The 22,942-nt window shown below is 38.0% G+C and overlaps 1 protein-coding gene across 3 annotated transcripts in view; it reads left to right on the top strand.

The window, feature by feature from the left end:
- Positions 1-2,124: 2,124 nt before the first annotated feature.
- The window catches only part of TRIM8 (tripartite motif containing 8), a 59,000-nt gene continuing 38,182 nt past the window's right edge, over positions 2,125-22,942 (top strand). The window contains exons 1-3 of one of the 3 annotated variants that reach the window (XM_083364397.1): positions 2,195-2,212; positions 4,207-4,590; positions 4,783-5,464. In XM_083364397.1, coding sequence (XP_083220523.1) covers positions 4,895-5,464 — 570 coding nt within the window. In that variant the 5' untranslated portion in view covers positions 2,195-2,212; positions 4,207-4,590; positions 4,783-4,894. Of the gene's footprint in view, positions 2,213-2,264; positions 4,591-4,782; positions 5,465-22,942 lie in introns of those variants that run through there. The other 2 variants (XM_083364398.1, XM_083364396.1) reach the window with 2 other exon arrangements.

Consider the following 22,942-nt stretch of genomic DNA (forward strand, 5'->3'; position numbering starts at 1 on the left):
CAGGCCTTTTCCTGAAATAGCAAAAGCCTCTTCTAATCCTGAAGTGTTATGAACTGTATTGGTTCTGAATGTATGCTGAAACCACTCTAAATAAAGTTAAGGCTGGAACATCCAATAGAAAATGTCACAGTCCACAACAGCACAGTTACTAACTAGTTGGGGGGGGGGGAAGGCAAAAATCAGGCTTTGTTTACAGATTCTTCTGTTAGATCTTTCCTTCTACTTTGTTTTCTAGATCCAGAATAGCTAGATCAGGGGTCTTCAAACTTGCCCCTTTTATGACTTGTGGACTTCAACTCCCAGAATTCCTCAGCCAGCGTGCCTGGCTGAGGAATTCTGGGAGTTGAAGTCCACAAGTCATAAAAGGGCCAAGTTTGAAGATCCCTGAGCTAGATACAAGAAATCAAGTACTAGATATCACTTAAGGCAGCGTTTCCCAACCTTAGGAACTTGAAGATGCGTGGACTTCAACTCCCAGAATTCCCCAGCCAGCTATGCTGGCTGGGGAATTCTGGGAGTTGAAGTCCACGCATCTTCAAGTTCCTAAGGTTGGGAAACGCTGACTTAAGGTATGAAAACATGCAAACACACATATCAGAAATGCTTGTTTGCTGCTACACAGCTTATATCAACCTTCATCAGAGTATCAAGCAGCAGTTAACCAAGCTCCAGCATACTAGTTTTAATAGTTTCCTACTACTAGCTACCAGTGGCCATTGCTGAGACCAGCAGAGTGAAAAGCAGCAGCACTTCCCTTGTGCTTAGATCCAGATTCATCATCTACTGAATTAGTGCTTCCAAAACTTTAGGTAAGAAATTAGAAGCTATATGTGGTTTGATTTATTCTCGATTAATGTGATGATTAAACTATGACCTCTGATTGCTTTGCAAAGCCAGGCGATTGTGACTTATTTAATAAATCATAGTTAAGGTAACTGTGACTCTGTGTTTTGTAAACCCTATCTTCAAGTCTATAGGCAGAGATGTTCTTATTTATGACCTTTACAAGCCATTTAGGGAGGGTTTTCAACTGGCGAGCAAAATAAAATGTGCTAAATTTAATAAAACATTTGTAACCCACTATGCTCTCCACTCAAATAAGTCTTAGCGCTGGAAAAATGTATGACACTGAATAATAATGATGATGCCGTATGAAGGAAAACCATCCCTTATCTTTACTCCCTTTATAAAAAAAACAAAACAGAAAACAAGTTAAGATTCCATTGTGATAATCTTTTTTCAAACCGTCCATTTACTAGAGGGCATTCTTTTACTCCTACTCAGTTTCATACCTGTACTATAACAACTGAACTCCAATCATAGAAATCCAGTGATTTTTGAATTTCCCAATCTTTCCCATATCCAAGATATCACCGTATTGCTAGGATCTGGCCCAATGATAGCAATACATCAAAGCTAAATTACGGACTAACATGATGATGACTTCTATGAAGCAGCTTCAATAGCACAGCAGTCTGTTTGTAGGACTCCCCAGGACAGGGCACCGGCAAGTTTTAATACTGTAGATCAGGGGTCTTCAAACTTGGCCCTTTTGTGACTTGTGGACTTCAACTCCCAGAATTCCTCAGCCAGCATGGCTGGCTGAGGAATTCTGGGAGTTGAAGTCCACAAGTCACAAAAGGGCCAAGTTTGAAGACCCCTGCTGTAGATCAACGTATCGTTTTTCTTTGTTCACCTGGCATTTTTAGCAGTAAAAGCAACAGCAGCGTACCAAACCGAGGGAGGCTTCGACCAGAAAAAGCTTAAGAGTATTGGCAAGCAGGTACACCACATTATTCTTTTTTTTTAAAAGGCTGGGAAAGGCCACGGGCAAGCAGCACTAAAAAAAAACACCCCGATTGGCACACAAAGCCATCCCGTTTCGACCCCCGGCATGGCTAATTGAGGCTCAAAGCCTCTGGAACTCCCTTTTATCTGCGCCATCGGCTTGAATTTTGCAACGGCCACCCCGAGTAGCCCAGCTGGGACGCCCGCTGCCGACGCCGGGAAGAAAGCGAGCCTCCTGCGCCTATTCAATTGGCAGCTCCAGCCACGCTCTTCCCCTCCCTTTTGGGGGTGGCGGGAGCAGCCCACTATGACTCAGTCATACCGTGACATCCAGCAAAGAAAGGCAAGCGAGGAGAAGGGAGCTCAGCAATGGCTGGCTCTCCTCAGGCACGGCAACGGGCCTCCTAGCGGTCCCGCTGGCTCAGTAAGTACCGTGGAAAGGCGGGAGTCGGGCGAGAGGCCTGTAAGGCCGACCGAAGCCGGAGATCGCCGTTGCCCCTTTAAGAGAGGCCGGACGCGTTGTGTTTAATGTATCAAATTCTGGCGGTCACGTGAGGCCCCGGAGAAGGGGTTGAGGAGCAACGCGGCGGCAGGAGCAGCGCCAGAAGCCATCGTCGCCGTCGCCGGTCTACCGGAGCTGGGGAGCGAATGGCTGGCGCTGACTGCGGCTAGGGTGGGCGCCAACCCGGCAGGGAAGAGGGACTGAATCCAGACGAGGGTCCGAGCTAGGACAGACAGCGGCTTCCACCGGACTGCGCGGCGATTCCTCCCCTCCTCCCCACCCCCCCCTTTTTTTTTTGTCCTTGCGCTTCTGGAGGCTCCACGCTTGTTATTCATCGGACTTGATTGATCGATCGATTGACAATCGTGCATTTAAAGGGGCCCTGCCGCTGGGTAACTAAAGCGGGGGTCGGATTGAGCTCCTGTTCTTTTAATCAAAAGCCGGGGGGAAATCCTGCGATGCGCCCTTGATCTTTAGTCATCTTTCCGCCCTTGAGTTCCTTCGTACTCCGGTTCTTCCTCTTCGTTCAGCTCGACCCTAACGCGCCTCTCGCCATCCCGGGGAAAGAGGCAGCATCATCTCTGCCTGTTTCCGGCGCCTGCTTCCCCTTCACCTTGATAGCGACCCTTTCGATCTGCTCAGCGTACTTCATTTAATTGATTTTATCGGGCCATCCGCTCCCTATTTCGGACTTGTTTTATAAGTGCAAACCTTAGAGGAGGGAGAAGGTTGCTAGGTGTTAATTGGTATCTGTAAGGGGGGGGGGAAATCTTTGCGAAGCAGGCAGAGCTTCTTAGGTTCCTCACTCCTCTCTGCCTTGAATGGGGAAAAGATTTTTGAAAATCCACGTAGGCTTTCTGTACTGGATATTAATCGATAAATGGACCTGCTTTTTAATTTATTACCCTATTTCCCTGTTTCGGAATTCCCGTATTCTTTCTTGTCTTCGTTGTGGGCGATAGTGTGGTAAGAGTAGCCCCCCCTCCCTCCATTTATCTTTCCTTCTGTTAGGCTGGAATCGTGGCTGTGTTTCCTGTTTCTTTTTTATGTGACACAGGTCTGATCCATTGGTCTGCTAGCTCCTTCTGTTGTGACTGAGGGAGAGCTGAAGAAAGAGAGGTGTAGATACACATATTTTTAAAAACACATTTTTACTTAAAAGGGGAACTGAAGGTACCCAACATGGCTGGAGATGGTTGCAAGGAGTAGTATGTAGGGGTTTCTTTGGTCTGATAATAAAAACTAAAAGACACAGCAGCTGCAGCTATATAAACCCAATTTAGAACACTCCGCTGCTTCTCCCCTTCTCCTTCGTGTATGCCTTTCTCTCTCTTTCCCCCATCAGGACACGCTTTGCAGGGTGGTGCCATTCACCAGCTCCCCTCCCTTGTCTTTTGCATGTTTGTTTCTATTTCTCTCCCCTAAATCCCACAAATTAAAAATAAAATCAACTCAAAATGGCTGAGGACTGAGTAGGTCCTCTTGGAATTGTACATTTCAGCAGTTCTCTTCTAGCTCTTGTCTGTCTTCCTCTTCTCCCACCCCCTTGCAGGCTGGTTCCAAAAGGAGAAATAGCTTTCATGTCAGAAGGAAAACAGAGAAGCAAAGGGGAAGAGGCGGGGTCTGGGCTTTTCATTAGCAGTTGAGAAATTCCTTTTCAGTTTGATCAAGGCATAGTTGTTTTCCTTCCAGCCAGAGCAAACCATCACTTCAAAAGGCTGAGGATTTTGGAGTTGGGAGTATTGTTTCCACCTTAGTTTTATGAAAGATTAAAAACAAGGCAAATCGTGAAAGCAGAATTCCACAGAGTATTAGAATAGGTTGTTTTAAAATTGAACTTGTTTCTGATTATTACTGTTCTTCAGACTAGACATTTCTAAAGTATTTTTCTTCTCCTCATTCCTATTTGTAAAAAGAGCAAAGAATGGGAGGGTCCTTTTGGCTTTGGGCTGGAATTTCGTCTGAGTGATTGACCGTCTTCCTACTGCGATTGTACTGTCCCAAAGCCAAGGAAAAAAAAATATCCTTTTGCACCATTCAACTGCATTAGAAAACTAGCTGCTCCTCCTCACCTTTGCATATGGATTTATCTCCAGCTTTTTAATGATTCAATTCAAGACTCAAATTCCTTACAGAGGAAAAATAATTGAAAAGGGAGGCTTGAATTTAGTCACAAGGGATACAAATTCCTTTCAGATATTAAATGGTCAAAAAGTGGTAATTAGGAATATTTAATATAGGAAGTTTATATGGCATTTGGACTTCCTTCTGGATTTTGTATGGAGTTTTTTCAATTCTCGGTAAGTTTTACTTTGGCTTTTCAGAATCAGAAATAAAAACCTTATAAGAATGTTTGACTTCAAGTATCTATTCTGCAATTTTAGTACTTTGTTAATTATATTTAATATAAGTGGGGCTGTTGTTGGGAATATATTACTTTAAATTTTAGATCTACATTAATTGCATTTTTATTTTTATTTTTGGTTCATTAGCAATTTAGTGGCCTTTCTGTTGCAAAAGTGGAAACTCGTCATCATCTGCTTTAGTAGACCAAAAACTGACTTTTTAAAGAGATTAAAAGGAAAGTTCTGATCTGGGTGAGACATGGCTGAAAACTGGAAGAACTGTTTTGAAGAAGAACTTATATGTCCCATTTGTCTGCATGTCTTTGTGGAACCTGTCCAACTTCCTTGTAAGCACAATTTTTGTAGGGGATGCATAGGAGAGGCTTGGGCCAAAGAGTCAGGGTTAGTGCGTTGTCCTGAGTGTAATCAGGCTTACAACCAGAAGCCCAACCTTGAAAAGAACTTAAAATTGACCAACATTGTGGAGAAATTCAACTCTCTTAATTTGGAAAAGACTCCCTCAGTCTTACATTGTGTCTTCTGCCGCCGTGGGCCACCTTTGCCTGCACAGAAGATCTGTCTAAGGTGTGAAGCTCCATGCTGTCAATCCCACGTTCAGACACACCTGCAACAGCCCTCTACAGCACGTGGGCACCTCTTGGTGGAGGCGGATGACGTCAGGGCTTGGAGTTGCCCCCAGCACAATGCTTACCGACTGTATCATTGTGAAGCTGAACAGGTTGCTGTTTGCCAGTTCTGTTGCTACTACAGTGGTGCACACCAAGGGCACTCAGTATGTGACGTGGAGATCCGACGCAATGAGATTAGGGTAAGTAGGAGCATTGCTTCACACTTAAATGCAGCTTTCTTCTCTGCAAAATACAACTGGTGCATTTGATATTAGTCAACCAATTTTCTCAGATGGTGGATGGGAGTTGCAAGAGGAGGGGTCCTGAAGCAGCCCCAGCCTTTCTCTTCTCTTGGGGTACATAATTGTGGGCAGCCTAGAATCCACCCTGTTGCCTGTCCAGAGTGTAATGTTTTCAGTTGAGGTGGTGAATGTTGTTACATTTAAGTGGAATAGAGGAGGTTATTACTTTACATGTTTTTAGAAGAAAAGCAAAATAAAAACTTTTCCTGTAAATTAAGTTACTAAGCTGTCTTAGTAACTGATCTTTGGCCAGTTCAGTGCTTGGTACTGTACCAAAGAACATCAAGGAATTTGTATTCTACTTCAGGTAAAGGCCAGTTTCTTGGCTCCCTCTCCCCCCCTCCATTCTTTGTTTACCGTTAGCTATGGTTTACTTTGTCCCTGTTTTGATCTGAGGCCAAAGAACCATTGACACCAAATGATAAATAATAATTGAAAGTGCAGCAAGAACTTTTTTTCTTATTGTTTTCTTGATTACACATCAGCAGGATCTCTATTGTTTTAGTATCTTTGCTTCTTAATTCTGCTAGGAACAGTTTTATTTTCAATAAGAAATGTGGGTCACATTTCACATTACACAAAAATGTAAATTTTTGCAATAATAAAATGACCCATTCCACCCAAAGGTGACCTTTCTTTATAAATAAATAAAGATAGAAGTAGAAGTGGTTGTTTAGTTTTGTTTTTTGCCTTTTGCCTTTTTTTCTGCAAAGCCTACAGAATACACTCTTCCATTGCTGCTAACAAGATTTACTGCAGGTTGCTCTATGAACCTATCTATCCTGGCACTATTCTCATATCTTAAATGTGAAAATGAAGTAAACAAAAGCTGATGTTGTTTTTTCAGACCTTCTTAGAAATCTGTCAAGGGAAACCAGGCCTGCACAGGATGTTGGGGGAGGGGAGGGAAGGGATAAAGTAATGGGAATGTATGTGGTGGGGAGGTGTCTTTCAATATAACTGTAGTTACTCAAACAATAAGGTATAAAACGGGGTGTGTGTGTAACAATAGTATTATACCTTCTCTGTAACAAAAACAGTTCTTTAAATGTCATTGCTCTGTAAATCTCAGAATAGCAGTCATTTTATGTTGTTAGGCTTATTAGCAAATATAAAATTCTATATAGGATAGACTCTTCTCAGTGTATAGTAAGTGAAGCTATAGAATTTTCAGTAATTTCCCTCTTCCTTACTGCTTTCAGAAAAAAATGCCCAATACAATACTCTTTGATTCACTCTAGGAACCTTTTCTACAGACCAACTCTTTTCTGCTCTTATTCAGAAATGGGATGCACAAAAAAGCCAATGGGCCTAAAGGTTTAAAGTACAGAACTGAAATCTGGTTTAAGCAGCTTGGTTCTCGATAGTTGGAAGCAAAGACTATTACATTGTAGTCCTCTTATTTTGCAAGTCTTCTTGTCAAATCACCATTCTTCTTCCCTTCCTCCTTTCTGGCCAACTTCCTAGAAAGGAATACCATATGAACTCAGGCCTCTGTCCTACACTGACTTCATGCTAGGAAGAGGGAGATATGAGATGGGCTCTTCACATTCATCCAAAAGGAACAAAAGATATTCCCCAAAGAAGCCATCATTAAGTGGTGGAGCAAGGGAATGTAACTGGAAGAACACCACAGCTTCAAATTAATATTTTTTACCTTGACAATACAGTAAAGGTGGGATAGTCAATCTGGTATTCTGTATTCTTCAGATGGTTTTGCCTGCATCCCTTTAAATTCCAGCCAGCCTGGCCATGAACATATACTTTGGACTGTAGTTTCTTTAATTCCTGACATTTCAGTGGTTTCTGATAGGCTGAAATTTCAGGAGTCTTTGAAGGGAGGGATTTTTCTATATGTGGAAGTTGTACAAAAGATTAAAATATGAAGGCCATGAAGTTTTATTGGACTACAGTCGTAAGATCACCTAAAGTAGTTTAATTAGCTTTTGGCGACATTAAAAATGACTATGATAGACTTTTCTTCTCTGTCATCATATCCTTTCATGCATGTTTATCTATGAAATGAAGTTGTAATCTGTACTGGTGATCATGAGGCTGAAACCAGGGAGTGGTGTTTACTCTGGATTAATACTGAGTTTAAGGGTGTGATCTTGAGTATGTGGCAAAAGTCAGACTGAGGAACAGCTGTGTGACAACACCTGCATGTCAAGACAGGCTGACTGGGCTCTGTCTTCTTTTTTTGATCTGATCCAGTTGCTTCAAAATCTGCACAAACAGGTCAACAGATTCCTTTCAAGCAGCATTGTGTAGGATAAATATTTAACAATAAATGAACAGCAGTGGCTGTAAAACAGACAACTTTTGTATATTCCAGGGTTGCCAAAATGACTCACCATTTAGCTGCTAAAATGGGGGAGTGAATAAGTCATAAATAAAATTGCTTTCTTATTATTTTCCAGTTGGAGAACTAATCTTCTTGTGGTTGAGATGTGGGTATGTATTCTGAATAGAAAGATTGAGTTTGAGCAGAAAGATTATTTTCCCCCCCCTCTACTTTTTTGGAGATGGGGTGGGAGAAGAAGAGGGCAAGCCAAATACATCTGTTAGTGGCTCTGCACACCTATATAGGAAGAAGGGAAGATTTGGCAGAACTATAGAGAAAGTCATAGGACTGGTTTCTCCCCTTCCCTCTTCTTTTATTTATAGATAGGAAGGAGAAAAGGAAGGAATGTTGGATCAAATAGAAAACATGTCTTTTCCCTCAAATCTAGCAGAGATTTGGCAAATGACTGATGAACTGAGACTGGCAAATCCCACTAATAGTTCAATTCAGAGCTTGCTTCTTGATAATGAGTCAATTTTCTGGAATTTTTAGTTATGTCCACACCCAGCTTTTTTTAGAAACTTATCTTGTGTCCTTCATTACCTTCCTTCATATAATGTAATAAGCTATATTTATTTTGGACCTTACTGATGGTAGTCAGGCTATATATGAAGTGAGTTAGTAAAAAGTCATCCCAGATTGTCTGGTGGTATTTCTCTGAATAAGCAGACATTGTCTCAAAATCAGTTGAACTATGTGTCCTTGGTTGGGCTGGGCAATTCTTGATTTTGACTGCAGTTTCAAAAGAATACATGTTGAGTTTAGTTTATTGTTGGGAAAAGTTTTTGCTTCTCTTAGCCCTGCTGAACTTAGCACTTTGGGAGAATATTTTGAAAGCTAATGTGGCTTATCATTAGTCTTTTTAAACTTATATACCCTATCTAATCTGTCTGAACCATTTCTTATTCAAAGTTCTGAGGAAGTCTTTAACAGAAGTTAACTTTACAGGTGTTTTTTGCATGTAAGCATTCCAAGGATGTGAGCTGCTCAGTAAACTCTTGCTGGCATCCATCAGTCTTTTTATAGTTTTGTTTATATCTATTGAAGGGACGCAGTGGCTCAGTGGGTTAGGATGCTGAGCCTGTCGATCAGAAGGTCGGCAGTTTGGCGGGCCAAATCCCAAGTGCCGTGTAGCAGAGTGAGCGCCTGTTACTCGTCCCAGCTTCTGCCAACCTAGCAGTTCAAAAGCACATAAAAATGCAAGTAGAAAAATAGGGACCACTACGGTGGGAAGGTAACAGCATTCTGTGCACCTTTGGCGTCCAGTCATGCCGGCCACATGACCACGGAGACGTCCTTGGACAAGTGCTGGCTGTTCGGCTTTGAAACAGAGATGAGTACCGGCCCCTAGAGTCGGAAACGACTAGCACGCATGTGCGGGGGAACCTTTACCTTTTACCTTATATCTATTGAGTCAAGTATGTCTAACTACAGCACCTACATTTTGTCCTTTTGATGAGTGTATATTGCTCCCTTTTTTCTCCTGTAATGCTAAATTTTAAACTATAAATGAAATGAAACAGAGACTTGCTACTTTTGGAAATTGCACTTGTGTCTATTCCTTCCATATTGTTGGTGGCATATTCAATCAATATCTATCAGTAATGGATGTAGGCTACATTTCTTCCTGTCTCTGAATAAGTTCCTTTCCAGTGTCCTTCATAAAGAATATCAATCTTCCCATGGTATCCTTCATGTGTCTCCTTGACTAATATCCTGGAATATTATTCATCTCAGCCATTGTCTAACTTCCTTTTCTAACAGTTTTTAAATGCTGTCCATATATGCAGTCATGGACATTTGTTTTTCTTTTGCACGTTAACACAGATTGCAGTTTTCTTAATGGCCATGCACTAGGCTTTTTAAAAAACAGTTTTTCATTGTAGTAGAAGTAAAGGAAATAAATAGGAATATGGAGATGTTATGAAGTGAAATGCAGACATTCTAAGAATAATGGGAAACATCTTGGAAAAAGTGAAGTCTGTGATAATAAAATTAAAGCCTGTCTTCCAATTGAATAAAGGGTTTGTTGGAATGAGTTAAGGATGTTCGGTTTCTTTCTACAATTTTTATCAACCATAGGTAGTTTTGATTATAGAAATTTTTCCAGTCCTGAGGTAGATAAGGCAAGAGATGTACGAATTCAGCCATTATTAAAATTAGGACATTTGGTTGTAAGAAACAATATTTATTATGATTTGATTATGAGTTGTTTCATGGTATATGCTGCATTCATGAGTGCTCTGAAAAATATGTAACATTGAAAAAGAAAGCTAGTATTTTAAAAATGTATTGGATAAAAACTAATTGTTTATCTTACATAGATCTGTCCAAAGTATACATCTCAGCAACCACATGTTCCTTTCATATTTATTAAAGCTAATGTATGAAGTTGGTCAAACAAGATTGTCAAATCAAGTATGAACTAATTTCTAGTTCCCATGGATTAGTTTTTCCCTTTATTAGTGACTTTGGAGCATTAAAAGTATTGATGAGCAAAAGAAATAAATGCTTGATCAATGGAAGAACTCTTAGTCAAAAATTGCAGTGAATTAGCCTGCTTGGAACAAACAGGGATAGTCATTTCATGTGTTATTCTAAGTTTGCATGAGCAGCAAATTTGGTATTTTTAGTACCAGAATACAAAAGCAAATTGTATTGTTTATATTTTCTTAAATTCTACAAGATTCCAGAAGTTGTGAATTCTTAATTTGCAGATAGCTTGGTTTGCCCTCTTAATAAAAAAAATAAAATCTTCAGAAACCTCAACAAAGGGGAAAGAAATTGAATACTCATTTTGAACCCTTTTATGCTTATTATCTTTTAATGTTAACTACTAATTTAGGTTTGTTTTTAACTTAAAAGTCAGTTTTTGAGACCTACAATAAACCAGTTTGTAGCATTTATACATTTACTATTTCCTTATTGGTTTGATTTCTGTGACTACCCATCTTGCCATAGCAAAACTTAAAAACTCTTAAAAACAAATAAAAGCTTGAACAGAATATAATAAACACTTTGGAATTTTTTGTAACATGTTTTAACATGAGAGGCATTGAAGAGTGCTGTGTCAGTCATATGGACTTCTTTTCTAACTTAGTCATTAGTCCATATTTTATTTTTTATTTTTAAATGCAATTCCCCACCACCTCGGTTTTTTATGTGATATGGCAAAGGTTTATATCAAAGGACTGTGAATGTAGGGATACTCTGTTCTGTCTACCAAGTATGAAAGATTCTTCTGACTCTGAAACACCCTAAATTGCCTCTGATATATCCCATATCTGCAATAAATGAAAAAAAAATAGTATGTTCATTTAAAACGAACAGAGTTTTTCCAAAGCAAATAGATTTTTATAAGGGAAGAATACTCAGCATCTTCAGAATTGAATTCTAATGATAACATAGCAAATGGACAAAGGAAACAGGAAAAGAGGTTGCCTGAACCCTCAGTAGGGCCTAATCTAGCTTGCTTTGCCTTTGGAACAGTTAGTTTATATCCTGCAAATTGGCTTTCCATGGTCTCATCAAATGTTTCCCACATTTGGCTGCATTGCTGTGTGTGTGTGTCACAGAAGGTGGCCTTTGTGCCAGAGTACATTCTGAGAGGAATTTTGTTACCTGGCCCCAAAGAGGCCCAATGTTTTTTTTTGTGTTGAAAAAGGCAGAGTTACAACAGCTCCACCCAAACCACATACAGGAACCAGCATGTGAGAAAAAAACAAAATGGTTAAGAGTGTCGTTCTGAAGCCTTCTTTCGTCAGAAGCTGTGCTGAGGTGTCGTTTAAAAATCATTCAGCATAAAAGGTATTATGGCCTAAGTATGATTTAACACAGTCATCCTTTCTTCCCCTCTTGCCCAGCCACCTTCTGTGTTCATCTTCCTTTTCGTGGGTGAAAATGCTTATAAGGTCACAGTTATAATTTTGCACAGGCAAGCTGTCTGGGTGGCCTGTAAAACATGTTGCTGTCTGTTTTCCCAGCTCCATTTTCTGCTCTGCCTATCACTTTAAATGTGATGTGAAGCTGCAGGCCTTCTTCTCCACAGCAGCCCCCTCCCACCCCTTTTCTTTTCTTCCCTGAAACTGGCAAGGCCTGCTGAGGTCTTTTAATCTCTTGGCTTTCTGCATCCTGAATTTTCTCCTACTTCCATAGTTCATAGTTCCCTATTCTATGCAGCCATGTCCATTTCCCCTCTACCTTGGGTCATGCTTCCCAAATGCTCTTTAAGGGTTTATAATAACCGTCTTGCTCCTCCTCATCTCTCTTGCTGATTTTCTGACTGGTTTGGCCAGCTTCTGCATTTTTTTTGAGCTGGGCTTCTGTTTTCATGGAAATTAGCAGTGAGAAAATTAAATATATAAGATAGAAGGAAGGACTGTTTCACAGAAATTTTGGAGGTTAAGTCTAATTATCCAATTACCTCCTGGATGTTGCCCAAGTGTAAAGGTCTGAGCTAAAGAAATGTCACATGAACTTATCTTGGGAATTCTTACATTTGCTAAAAAAAAGGAATGTTTTGTATGTTCATAAAGTTGAATTATTTCTCTTCCCACTTCTCCCCAGACAACTTTTGTAGTAAGATCTATGGGATTGCAAAACCATTCCATGTGCTTTATTCTGGGTCATCATGGAAATAGGCAGGGTGAAACACATGCTGTGAAGGGAACCTATAGATGAGGATCAAGCACATGGAATTTCAGAAACAAGCAGACCACACTAGTGTGAGTAAAAGGCATGCAGTGGGGACAGTTGTCACAAAGCCTTTTTAAATAAAATATTTAAAAAAGATAAAAACTAAATACAAACTAATATAAAGAAAGTAAGAAAAAATCAAAGAGAAAGCTAAAGTGCAAGAAAGGAAAACAAAACAAAAATAAATAAGGAAAAAAGAGAAAAAGAAGGGGTTTCTGGTTTTTTTCTACAGCAGCTATAAGTACAACGATAAATTTATCTCTTTCTCTGAAGTTACAACATGTCTCCTTTCTATAATCTATCCTGTCTAATCATAAAACCCATAAATTATAAGTTTGTTTTTTCTGTTTTCCACAAAAAGTCTGTAAGGGGTTTCCATCAGCGATAAATGTAGAAATTATCTTTTCTCTAAGCAAAGAAGTCAGTTGGGCAAGGTAAATAATTTTACCTCCATTGTAGGTATTGTTCAAGCTTTCTATTTTGCACATACAATAATCTTACTGCAGTTACCATATACAAAAACTAGGTTCCATGACTAAGTCCATCAGTCCCCAAAAGACTGACCTTTATTCTCAACTATATATTATTATTTAAAATCCTCTAAATTAGGTACATATTTGAATTCAACAATTTCTAGCTTTTTTACACATCCACCAAATATAAAATCTCCTTTCTTTTTCATATTTCCAGCATGAATTTGAAGTACCTTTATGCTGTACACCCTAGGCACTTTTCCCTGCTTACATATATCAATATTACCTCATTTTATAAAAAATTCTCTTTAAGATTATAACATAATGTAAATTTCTACCCTTTCAACCACATATTTTCCTCTTGTTCCATATGTATATTGTAACCAAAATTTTTAGCCCTCTTTATCATACTGGTGGATGTTGACTTAACACTATTTATTTAACAACAGTTAAAAGTTATGATGGCCTCAGAAAAAAATGACCTATGAACCGTCCTCAAAGTTACAACTGTCACCCAATGGCCAAGCAATTTTGGTTCTTGACAACTGGCTCACATTTATGACAGTTGCAGTGTCTTGTGGTCATATGATCATGATTTGCGACTTTCCCAGCCAGCTTTTTACAAAGTCAGTTGAGGAAGCTGAATTTGCTTAACAACTGTGTGTGTCACTTAACAATTGTATGCTTCATTTAATGACCATGGTAACAATGGTTGTAAAATTAGCTCCAGTCATGTAATGAGCCATTTAATAACTACATTGCATAGTGATAAAAATTCCAATCTCAATTGTAGACATAACTTGACTACTGTATTTTTGTACTACTGTACTTTGTATTTTTTTAGTTATTCAACTTTGTTTCATATTTCATTAAAATTTTATACATTTTAGCAATTACATGTTTATCATTTGTACTTAATTCCATTTCAGACTCGGTCTTACAATATTCAAAACCACAAACTTTTGTCTAAATTTTTTCAATAACTATAAATAAGACAATCAGCTATTGTGTTCCTCTGCCACCAATTCTTCTCTAGATTTTATTTTGTGTCCCTCTTCACAAAATTCTAGTATCTTACAATAAGTTAGCCATTTGTGTTTGCCTGTTATTTCTGTTCTGTAAAATGTTTCTTGTTCTGACAGCCAGATTGTATTTATTTCATATTACGGTATGTCTGGCACATCTAACCTAATGAATTTTAGTCACAGAAGGCTTTTGTAATGGAAAGAAATACAAATATCCCCTGATCCCTGCAAAATAGACTCATGGTGTATCTTTATATATCAAGCTTGAAGAAATGTATCTCTTAAGTTTTGGTTTGCTTCTCCCTTTAGCCATCTGACAAAAAGAAAGCATATGGGAATAAAAGTAAGTACCCTCAGTGACCTTGTGGTTAGATGGGAGAATGAAGATCAGACTCTATGGCTTTCATTGATGCCCATCCTCATCAAGCCATGCTTGAATGAAGAGCAAAGCAGAGAATAGTTGGTTACTGCCACCATGAACCTTGATTGAAGGGCAAAAATTTGCTGTATCCTATTTCACATTTTGCCTTCTCTTCTGAAATAACTGGTGCCATTCCCTGCCTAGACTTCTATAGCTATGCAGTTTTGGAAGACTGGGGACATTCCTTTGGCAATGGTAAATTTTGGTGCTCTATTTAGTGCAAAGGGATGATAAGCCATTCTTTTTCCTTGTATGAATCCTATTGAAAAAGACCTAAAGCACCTTCATTTAAAAGTCTAATTTCCTCCTCTGAAAAGAGGAACTCGATGGCAAAGCTTGACATTCCCACTGACCTCCCACTAATTAAAAGGGCAGAAGATATGCTTTTTAGCATTGTCTACATTGTTCTGAAGGTTCTTTTTCATTCATCTCCTGTGTCCAAGGCTCTCTCTCTCTCCCTCTGTGTGTGTGTGTTTGTGTGTGTGTGTGTGTGTGTGTGTGTCTGTGTTATCCTGTTTTGCTTAGAATCCTGTTTTCCTCTGTGTGTTTTAAATATCCTGATTCCCTATCCTTGCTCATGTATGATGCTTATTGGAACCATTTACAAAAAACAGTGCTGTGGGTTTTCTGGCATAGAGATATGAGAGAGAGGAAGAGGAGGTGAAGGGAGAGAAAGGAGGAAACAATTGTGATTGGATATAAAAAAGAACAAAAGCTGCTGGCTACCCCAGGGCCCTTGTGTTCATAGCTCTTCTGCCCTCCCCTACCTACTTTGCATGTTTGAAATAGGTTACTGGCTGATATGTTATGTGGGAAAACAAGGGCCTTTCTCTTTTGAACCAATCTGGTATTTCCTAACATATTCTTCCTGCTTGATATATAACATCCCTCAGGATTCTCTACATATGCAATGCTGTGGTTTTAAATCTGGAGATAAGTTTTCAGATTTGTGCAGAATTCTGTATTACTAAATTGTTACCTAGAATATAATGTTCACCCTACTTATGTAAATAAAGTACGAAAACAGCTGCATCAGTTTCAATTCAAGGAACATATTAGCTCTGCAAATACATATATACATACATACATCCTATATAAGTAAAGGAATACTTTCTCTATAAAATGTTTCCTGTGTATGATAACATACACATATTAGTTTTCTATGTAGCGGAGGAAATGTTTTGATTGAAGTATCAACCTATTCTCCAAAGCACCTGAAGGCAGGACAAGAAGTAATGGATGGAAGCTAATGAAGAGAGATCAACCTAGAACTAAGAAGAAATTTCCTGACAGTTAAAACAATTAATCAGTGGAACTACTTGCCTCCAGAAGTTGTAGGTGCTCCAATGTTGGAGGTTTTTAAGAAGAAATTGGACAACCATTTGTGTGAAATGGTATAGGGTTTCCTGCCTGAGCAGGAGGTTGGACTAGAAGACCTCCAATGTCCCTTCCAACTCAGCTATTCTGTTAATTCCAAATATATTTCCAAACAGATGTAGTCCCAAGTTCTACATCTACTACCTTGAAATATATAGTAGACATATAATTTGTCTTCCACATTATTCTGTATGGGATATCTTATCAGATTTGATTTTGAATTGGGGTGTGTGTGAAGAATTCCAACAAATGAGCCTTGATTTTATTTTCTTTAAATGCATTTCAAATCCTCTTAGTTACATAGTATTTTGTTTTGCAAGTGCCTCTTCTTTCATTATAAAACATGTTTTGATTTAACAGAAATGAAGATAACTTATTTCTTCAGGGCACATGTATGCAACTAGGAGGAGAAGTGATTGTAGAGTAAGAAAACGGGAATATTGACATTGGAAGGCCTCCTCAAAACACGCATGAGAGAGCACTACTGAAGATACTTTTGTGGCTTTCCAGAAGGGCTTGTCTAGTCAGCTGAGTAATCTCTGTGCTGAATAGCATTTCACAGCATTGAATGAAGAAGAATGCTTTGAATTAAAAACCTAAGTGTACTTGTATATGGAACCTGGATAAAAACAAAGAAATAAAATGTAAGCAATTATTAATGTCTCGGTACATCTCTACTTTTGCTATAGTTTCAGATGAGAAACATGGTCCAGGGAGATTTTTTTTGTGGGTTTGATAACTGGATTGTTGCTGCTTTTCTGAGGAGAGAATGGAAAGACTGATGGATAGGGCAGGCCTTTGGGGATCACATGGTTTAGGAAGAAAATCCTCACATGCTTTATTTATATTTTTAACAAAGATTGAATAGTCTCTAGAATTAAAGTAGGAAGACCAGTCAAGCTTTCATGTTATAGAAACCACCTTTGTGCTTATAAAATAGTGAATGTCTTCATTTTACTGATTTTTTTCTCTGTTGTAGATAAACTCTGACCTGTGCTGATAAGCACACAGACTGGTTACTCAGAATGAAATTTTCCTTTGTTATAAGGGTAGACAACCATTTGATGGCTATGGGCTACATCTAGCTTTTAGGAAAGTAGTAAGGGCCTTAGTTGGCCAAACAGTAATGCAAAACTGTTGAAGCCAGAGGTTTTATTGGAGGAGGCAGTCTAGATATTTTTGAATACATTAGAATGTTTATTTTAACTTATTAAACACTTAAAACTTCTTTATGTTTTCTGTATTTTCCATATTAAAGATGAGAAAGTAAACAGTTAAGTGTTCCGAACTACAACTGAAGGAAATATGGTTAAGAGGCCATAATTTTTAATTGCAAGGCACTTTTAGATTCTTTTAATGATATGCAGTATATAAATGTTTAAAAATATTCCAAATATTTGGCTATATACAGCAACATTTTTGGACTAGTGACATCCACTTTTTGTTGTTCTCACGGTTATGGGAGTGGTACTACAATGGTCTGGCTGTGCTGCCTGCAGATGCTGTTTTAGTCCAATTCTTATAGAGGTCACTAGGTAGGAGAATGCAAATAGTCTTGGCCTCCCAAAATGATCCAACAAAATTAAAGATAGTGGCCACCATATTTTTTAAGGATTGCTTTTTATAATAAATTTTCCAATACTTTTCTAACCTAAAGCAAATATATGGAGCATATACTATACTAGTCAGAGAGTCTCCCCGCTCCTATATGAAGAAACTCAAGAAGTGGAGCAATCTAGAGATTCCCTCTCTTCCTTCCAGAATTCAACTGTGTTTAATAAAATGACTGTTAATTACCTTTTTCCCAAGTCATTTCCACACTCTTGTATAACCTTCCAAATACAGGAATGCTAACAGAATAACTGAGTTGGAAGGGACCTTGGAGGTCTTCTAGTCCAGTTGCTAACAGCCCGAAACAGTATGGTTAATGTTAAGTTGCTGAGAGTTGGATAGAGGTACTGAGTTGCAGGTTCTTTACCTCTGATCTGAAGGAAAAATATACTTATCCCAGGTACAAAAACATATGGGTACAAAAAGATTTCACAGAGGTATAATAGAAACTAAGAGAGTGTTATGAAGCTGGAAGTCATTATATTTCTTCCTAGCCATAAATTCGATAGATGATGTAAAATAACATTCTAAACCTCAACTCTTCAGAAGTTTCAAAATCATTGTACTGACCTGCCTTAGAAACAAGGTACAAAGATTACTGGAAAGGTGTGGAAAGCACTTTGAACACTAATCTGTTTTTAAATGCTCAGTCTTCCCATGCAGTTATATAAAAAATACTCCTTCTGAACTCTCTGATCTGGGCATATGCCAATAATATGGATGTTATCTCTAGATTGCATCTATATGTCTTTTTCTGTGACTTGTTTGATTACAAACCTATCTTACTGCGGTATTAATTTTCTGAAACAAGATTGCAGCAGAGTGAGAAACCTATTTCAGAACTTGAGCTATTCTATTTGTAACCTGCAATTTGTGCCTGCAGTTGTTTGCATCAGTTTAGGTTTGGTCCATCAAGGGCCATTGCTTTGCTGTTCTCTATTTGCTTAGAAACGGGCACATATTGATCAAGCATATGGTTTTCAAAGAAGAATCTATAGTAGAAGGAAAATGAACAATTCAGAAACAGTGTTTTTAAAAAGCCATTTGGAATTCTTTCTTAAATGACATTTTACAAAATGCATGGTATCTTCAAACCTGTACCAAGCAGATTAGATAACAAAAATTGACTGGATACTGCTTGCAGAAACAACATACCCCTTCCTATAGCTTCTCAGATCTTTTGCAACTGAAAGCATTCCATTTCAGACCATTCAGGTATGTAGGACATGTACATTTAACTCTTCCAGACTAGTAGTAATTTTCCCTTGACTGTGATCTTCTCTGTTGCACCCAGCCTTTCTGTTTCCTGTTGTAGCATGGAAATCCAATCACTATCAAATTAAAAAACAGATTTTGAAGTCCTAGTTTATATCCAAATTCAACATGATAATTGTACTCATTGGATTTCTTGCTAGAGTTATGGGGTAAGGAAGAGATTCTCCTGGAACAAGTACTGGCTATTCTCAATAGATTAAATTGAACATAACATTAACTCCACAGAGCTAAATAGGAGCATGCTCCAGGATAGATCGGTCATGGTTCCCATCTTCACATTATGTGTTAATGGTTACATAAAGCCATAGATGTGGCTTTTAAAGCCGCTGAAAAAGTTGAAAAAAATCTTAGTGTGACAGAAGGGGAAAATAATAAAATAGTTGAGGAGCAATCTTAATAATTAAATTTGATTTTTATCCTAGTTCTGCTCAGTTTTTTGCATAGGTGGAACTATTGCATGGGTGGAACCATAGCATGCCACTGAAAAGCCAGATGTAGCTCCCATTCCAAAAAAGTAAATACACTACAATTCTGCAGTGTTTAAGTCTTTAAGACAAAGTCCTGCTGGTGATTATACTGTATCTTGCTAAATCAGAGAGGCACAAGGTTGATATCTGCACTTGATAATCTTCAAAAGGTTGCATAGTCTAACCTAATTCTGCACTGGAAAATTCCAATAAATACCTGAAACTGAGATTCATTTCCATAAAGACCATACTTTTGTAGTAGATATGAAAAACTGAACAAGATAGATACAGAAAATGCTTAATTTTTCATTCTGTAAGAATTTTTTGGTTTTCTTTTAGTGTCATTATTAATATGAATCTTTGATTTTCTGCATCATAATGTAATAACAAATCTTTATTAAAACTATGTCTCTATTGCATGAGCAGAATGCACATGTTTATCCCTATCTCTGTAATCTTTGGTCCAGTTAAAAAAGCCCAATGTCCATGCATTGTTAAAACTGGTTTATTTAATGTATGTTCATCGAGTAGTCAGTGATCAGAATCTGTCATCTTGGTTATTGTATATCATGAAAAAGTTTAGATTGTGAACATATGAGTTCTTATCAATATGTAATTCGTGTGTAAGGACCTCTGGTTTATTTATTGGAGTCACATGTCATTTCTTGGAAATAGAAACTATCAAGTCTGATACTGTATTACCCCAAAGATAAAACAAATATTTGTCAAATAAAGCAAACAAATCACTACCAAAAAGGATAGTCTACTCTAGGGTCTGATTGTCTAGGAGAAAGCCATTTTGAGTAAGAATCAAGTGTTAAAACAAACAGGGATCCAGATGAGCATTCACTTATCATGTACAGAACATTTTAACCTTGTGCTCCATCATGTTGTAAATAACTGAATACAGATTTACGGCAAAGCTTAATGAGTGGATACTTTTATGTTATACAACTATTTGACATACTTTTTTCAAAAAAACTTTTTCAAAAATATATTTTTATTTCAAATGCTTGAAATGCTTTCATCCATAAGTACCAAAATTAAATTGAAAAGGTCTAATGGAGGTACTAACATATTTCCTTATCATTTTGGATCTGATGTTCATATAGTAACTCAAAACCTGAGATATATCTTGTTTAAATTTCTCCTTGCCTCTTAAATTTCCTAGGTGTCCTTAAGTTGAATTTGCATTTCATGCTAATTTATAATAAGGTTCAGTTAATTTTAACCAACTACTTTGTAAATCTAACCATTGAGGTTTGTAAACTAGGTTTTGTAGCTTAACACTTTATGTAAAGCCAGTAATTGTGGATTTTTTAAAATGACAATCATGACTTAGCCAGGTACGTGACATTACTGGGGGAATGTATGTTATTGTCATATACATAAAAGTCGTTAAAGATTCAGTTCAAAAAATATCTGCTTGCATGACGGAAGACATTCTAATCTATAAGAATAAATGATACGTTTTTGCCTGCCTTGCTTAAAAATAGGATAATATGTATCTTACAAATGCCCACCTCACTCCAAAGAATTGGTGGCTTGAATAATCAGTGTTGGCTTTGATTCTGTATTGTATGTAGAATCCTCTGTTGCTTGGCTTTCTTATGTGACACCCACATAAATGCTCATATGCATATGCAGTAAAGAGCTTTTTTTAATATACTGTACAGACACTGAGGCTACACTGAAAACACAACAGTTGTAGATAGATCCAGATGAAACAGTTGGCAGGAAATAAAGGTTTGGATGACTGTCTTCTTTCTCTCTCTTTTTGAAGTAGGAATAAATGCTGGCCCATCAATCTGCTTGGGCAGTCTGCTGCTTTTAAAGAGAGAGATACGATTTGTAATTATCTGAGCCCCTCATCCCGAAACTGTGTACCATTACTCCATTTTTTTTAAAGAAACCAGTATGTTGTTGACTATTTTCAAAATTTTCAACTTGAATAGCTTCCTTGGTGCATCCATTCAGTGAATTAATTGGCTGATATTTAAATCTCTTTCTGGTGATGCATTTTTCATTTGCTCCGCTTTCTTCCTCAGGTTCTTCTTCCCCCTTGCAATGTGTTCCTTTTTGCTGACCTTGCAAACAGGCACGAGGTCAGATGCTCTTTTGCACACACATGATTATTGATCATGTTTTACTAGGCAGTATTACTGCCTCTATAAGGAGATAGTTTTATGAATGGGAACGAAAAGCAAAATTAAGGTTTCCAGGAATTTCACTGTACTTTCAGAGTGGCTGGCCTGACCAGCAAAAACTGCATTTCTGCATCTCGCTGGAAGCCAGGAAGGGATGGCCTTTCCCAGACAAAGGACTCTGTGTGTGTGTGTGTGTGTGTGTGTGTGTGTGTGTGTGTGTATCTGCGTGCGCACCAGCCTGCCTATCCCTTTGTTCTCTTGTTCTGGTGTGCCATACGCTGACATAGAAAGCTGCTTTCCTGTGGCTTGGGATATAGGGGGTGTAAACAGGGGTAGGTTGACTGAATTGCAGGCAATGTAGGGTGAAAGACATAAGATCTCTGGCTCCTTTATGACCCCAGAAATGTTGGAAAAACCACAGGACTATTTATGAATATCTCCCAACCAGCTTTATCATTATTACCATAATTTAGCATAGTATTGCATATTGGTGAAAGGAAATCCCCTTTTTTCGAATGAAAAGCAAATTGAGAATGCTGTTGTGAAATAAACGTATGTTATGGAAAGGCAAATTTCTAGGGAGGTTAATGTAAGTTTAAATATGGGACTAATCACGATTAAAAGAATGGATGTGGATTAGGAGACTGTCTAGTCCACAGGCGTCAGACTTGATCGCATCATGTTTGATCGCATCATGACATACTGCAACGTTTTTTGCCTTTGCAGAGCGGGGTGGGCGTGACCTGCGCATGACGCATCCAGGCCGCAGGCTGCCAGTTTGACACCCCTGGTGCAGTCTATTTGATAATCATCCGTACACAGAAGTACAGTTCTTCATTTTATTTCATTTTCTGGGGCACTAGGTTGGGAATATTATTACTGAATTATCTCTTTAGTAGTTTGCCAAATGAACATGTACATGATTCTGCATATTAGCCAGTTTTTTTTAAGAAAGCAGTAATTGGCAAAGCCTGATGCTACTTTATTTCCCATCCTCTCTTTCTATTTTACTGATTTTGAATTTTCTTCCTTCTCATGTATGTGTTTCCTTTGGCTACATATAAAATAAATTATTTTGAAGTTTCATATTGTGCATATATGCCGGACAATCAATATAATGGAAATATTTCCAAGGAAATATGCATTGAATCTTCCTGCCCATATATTAATAGTTTTCCTCCTAATTTTAGTATTCATAAATATTTCAGTAGAGTAATATCCAAACAAAGCTTTTTTTTGAATATAATTCCAGGAATAAAAAGCTAAAATATTTTTTAATTTGATTTTTATACCTACTTCAGAAATTAAGTAAAATGAAAAATTAATATTGTACAAGAATGTTTTAGAATCAGAGCCCACTTGGCCCTTAGTAAACCAATTATCAACAATAATTGTTGCTCTGGATAACCAAAAGTAGCAATATAGCAGAACTGATGGATTTAAAACTTAGTTTTGTCAAATCATGTATGGATGCATGGGATTGTGCATGTTATTCAACATGAATTCAGGCAGTCGGTTTTCTATTATCTTCAAAGACAAGA

This window comes from Vipera ursinii, assembly GCF_947247035.1.
Source record: "Vipera ursinii genome assembly, chromosome: 5".
Classification (NCBI taxonomy): Eukaryota; Metazoa; Chordata; class Lepidosauria; order Squamata; family Viperidae; genus Vipera; species Vipera ursinii.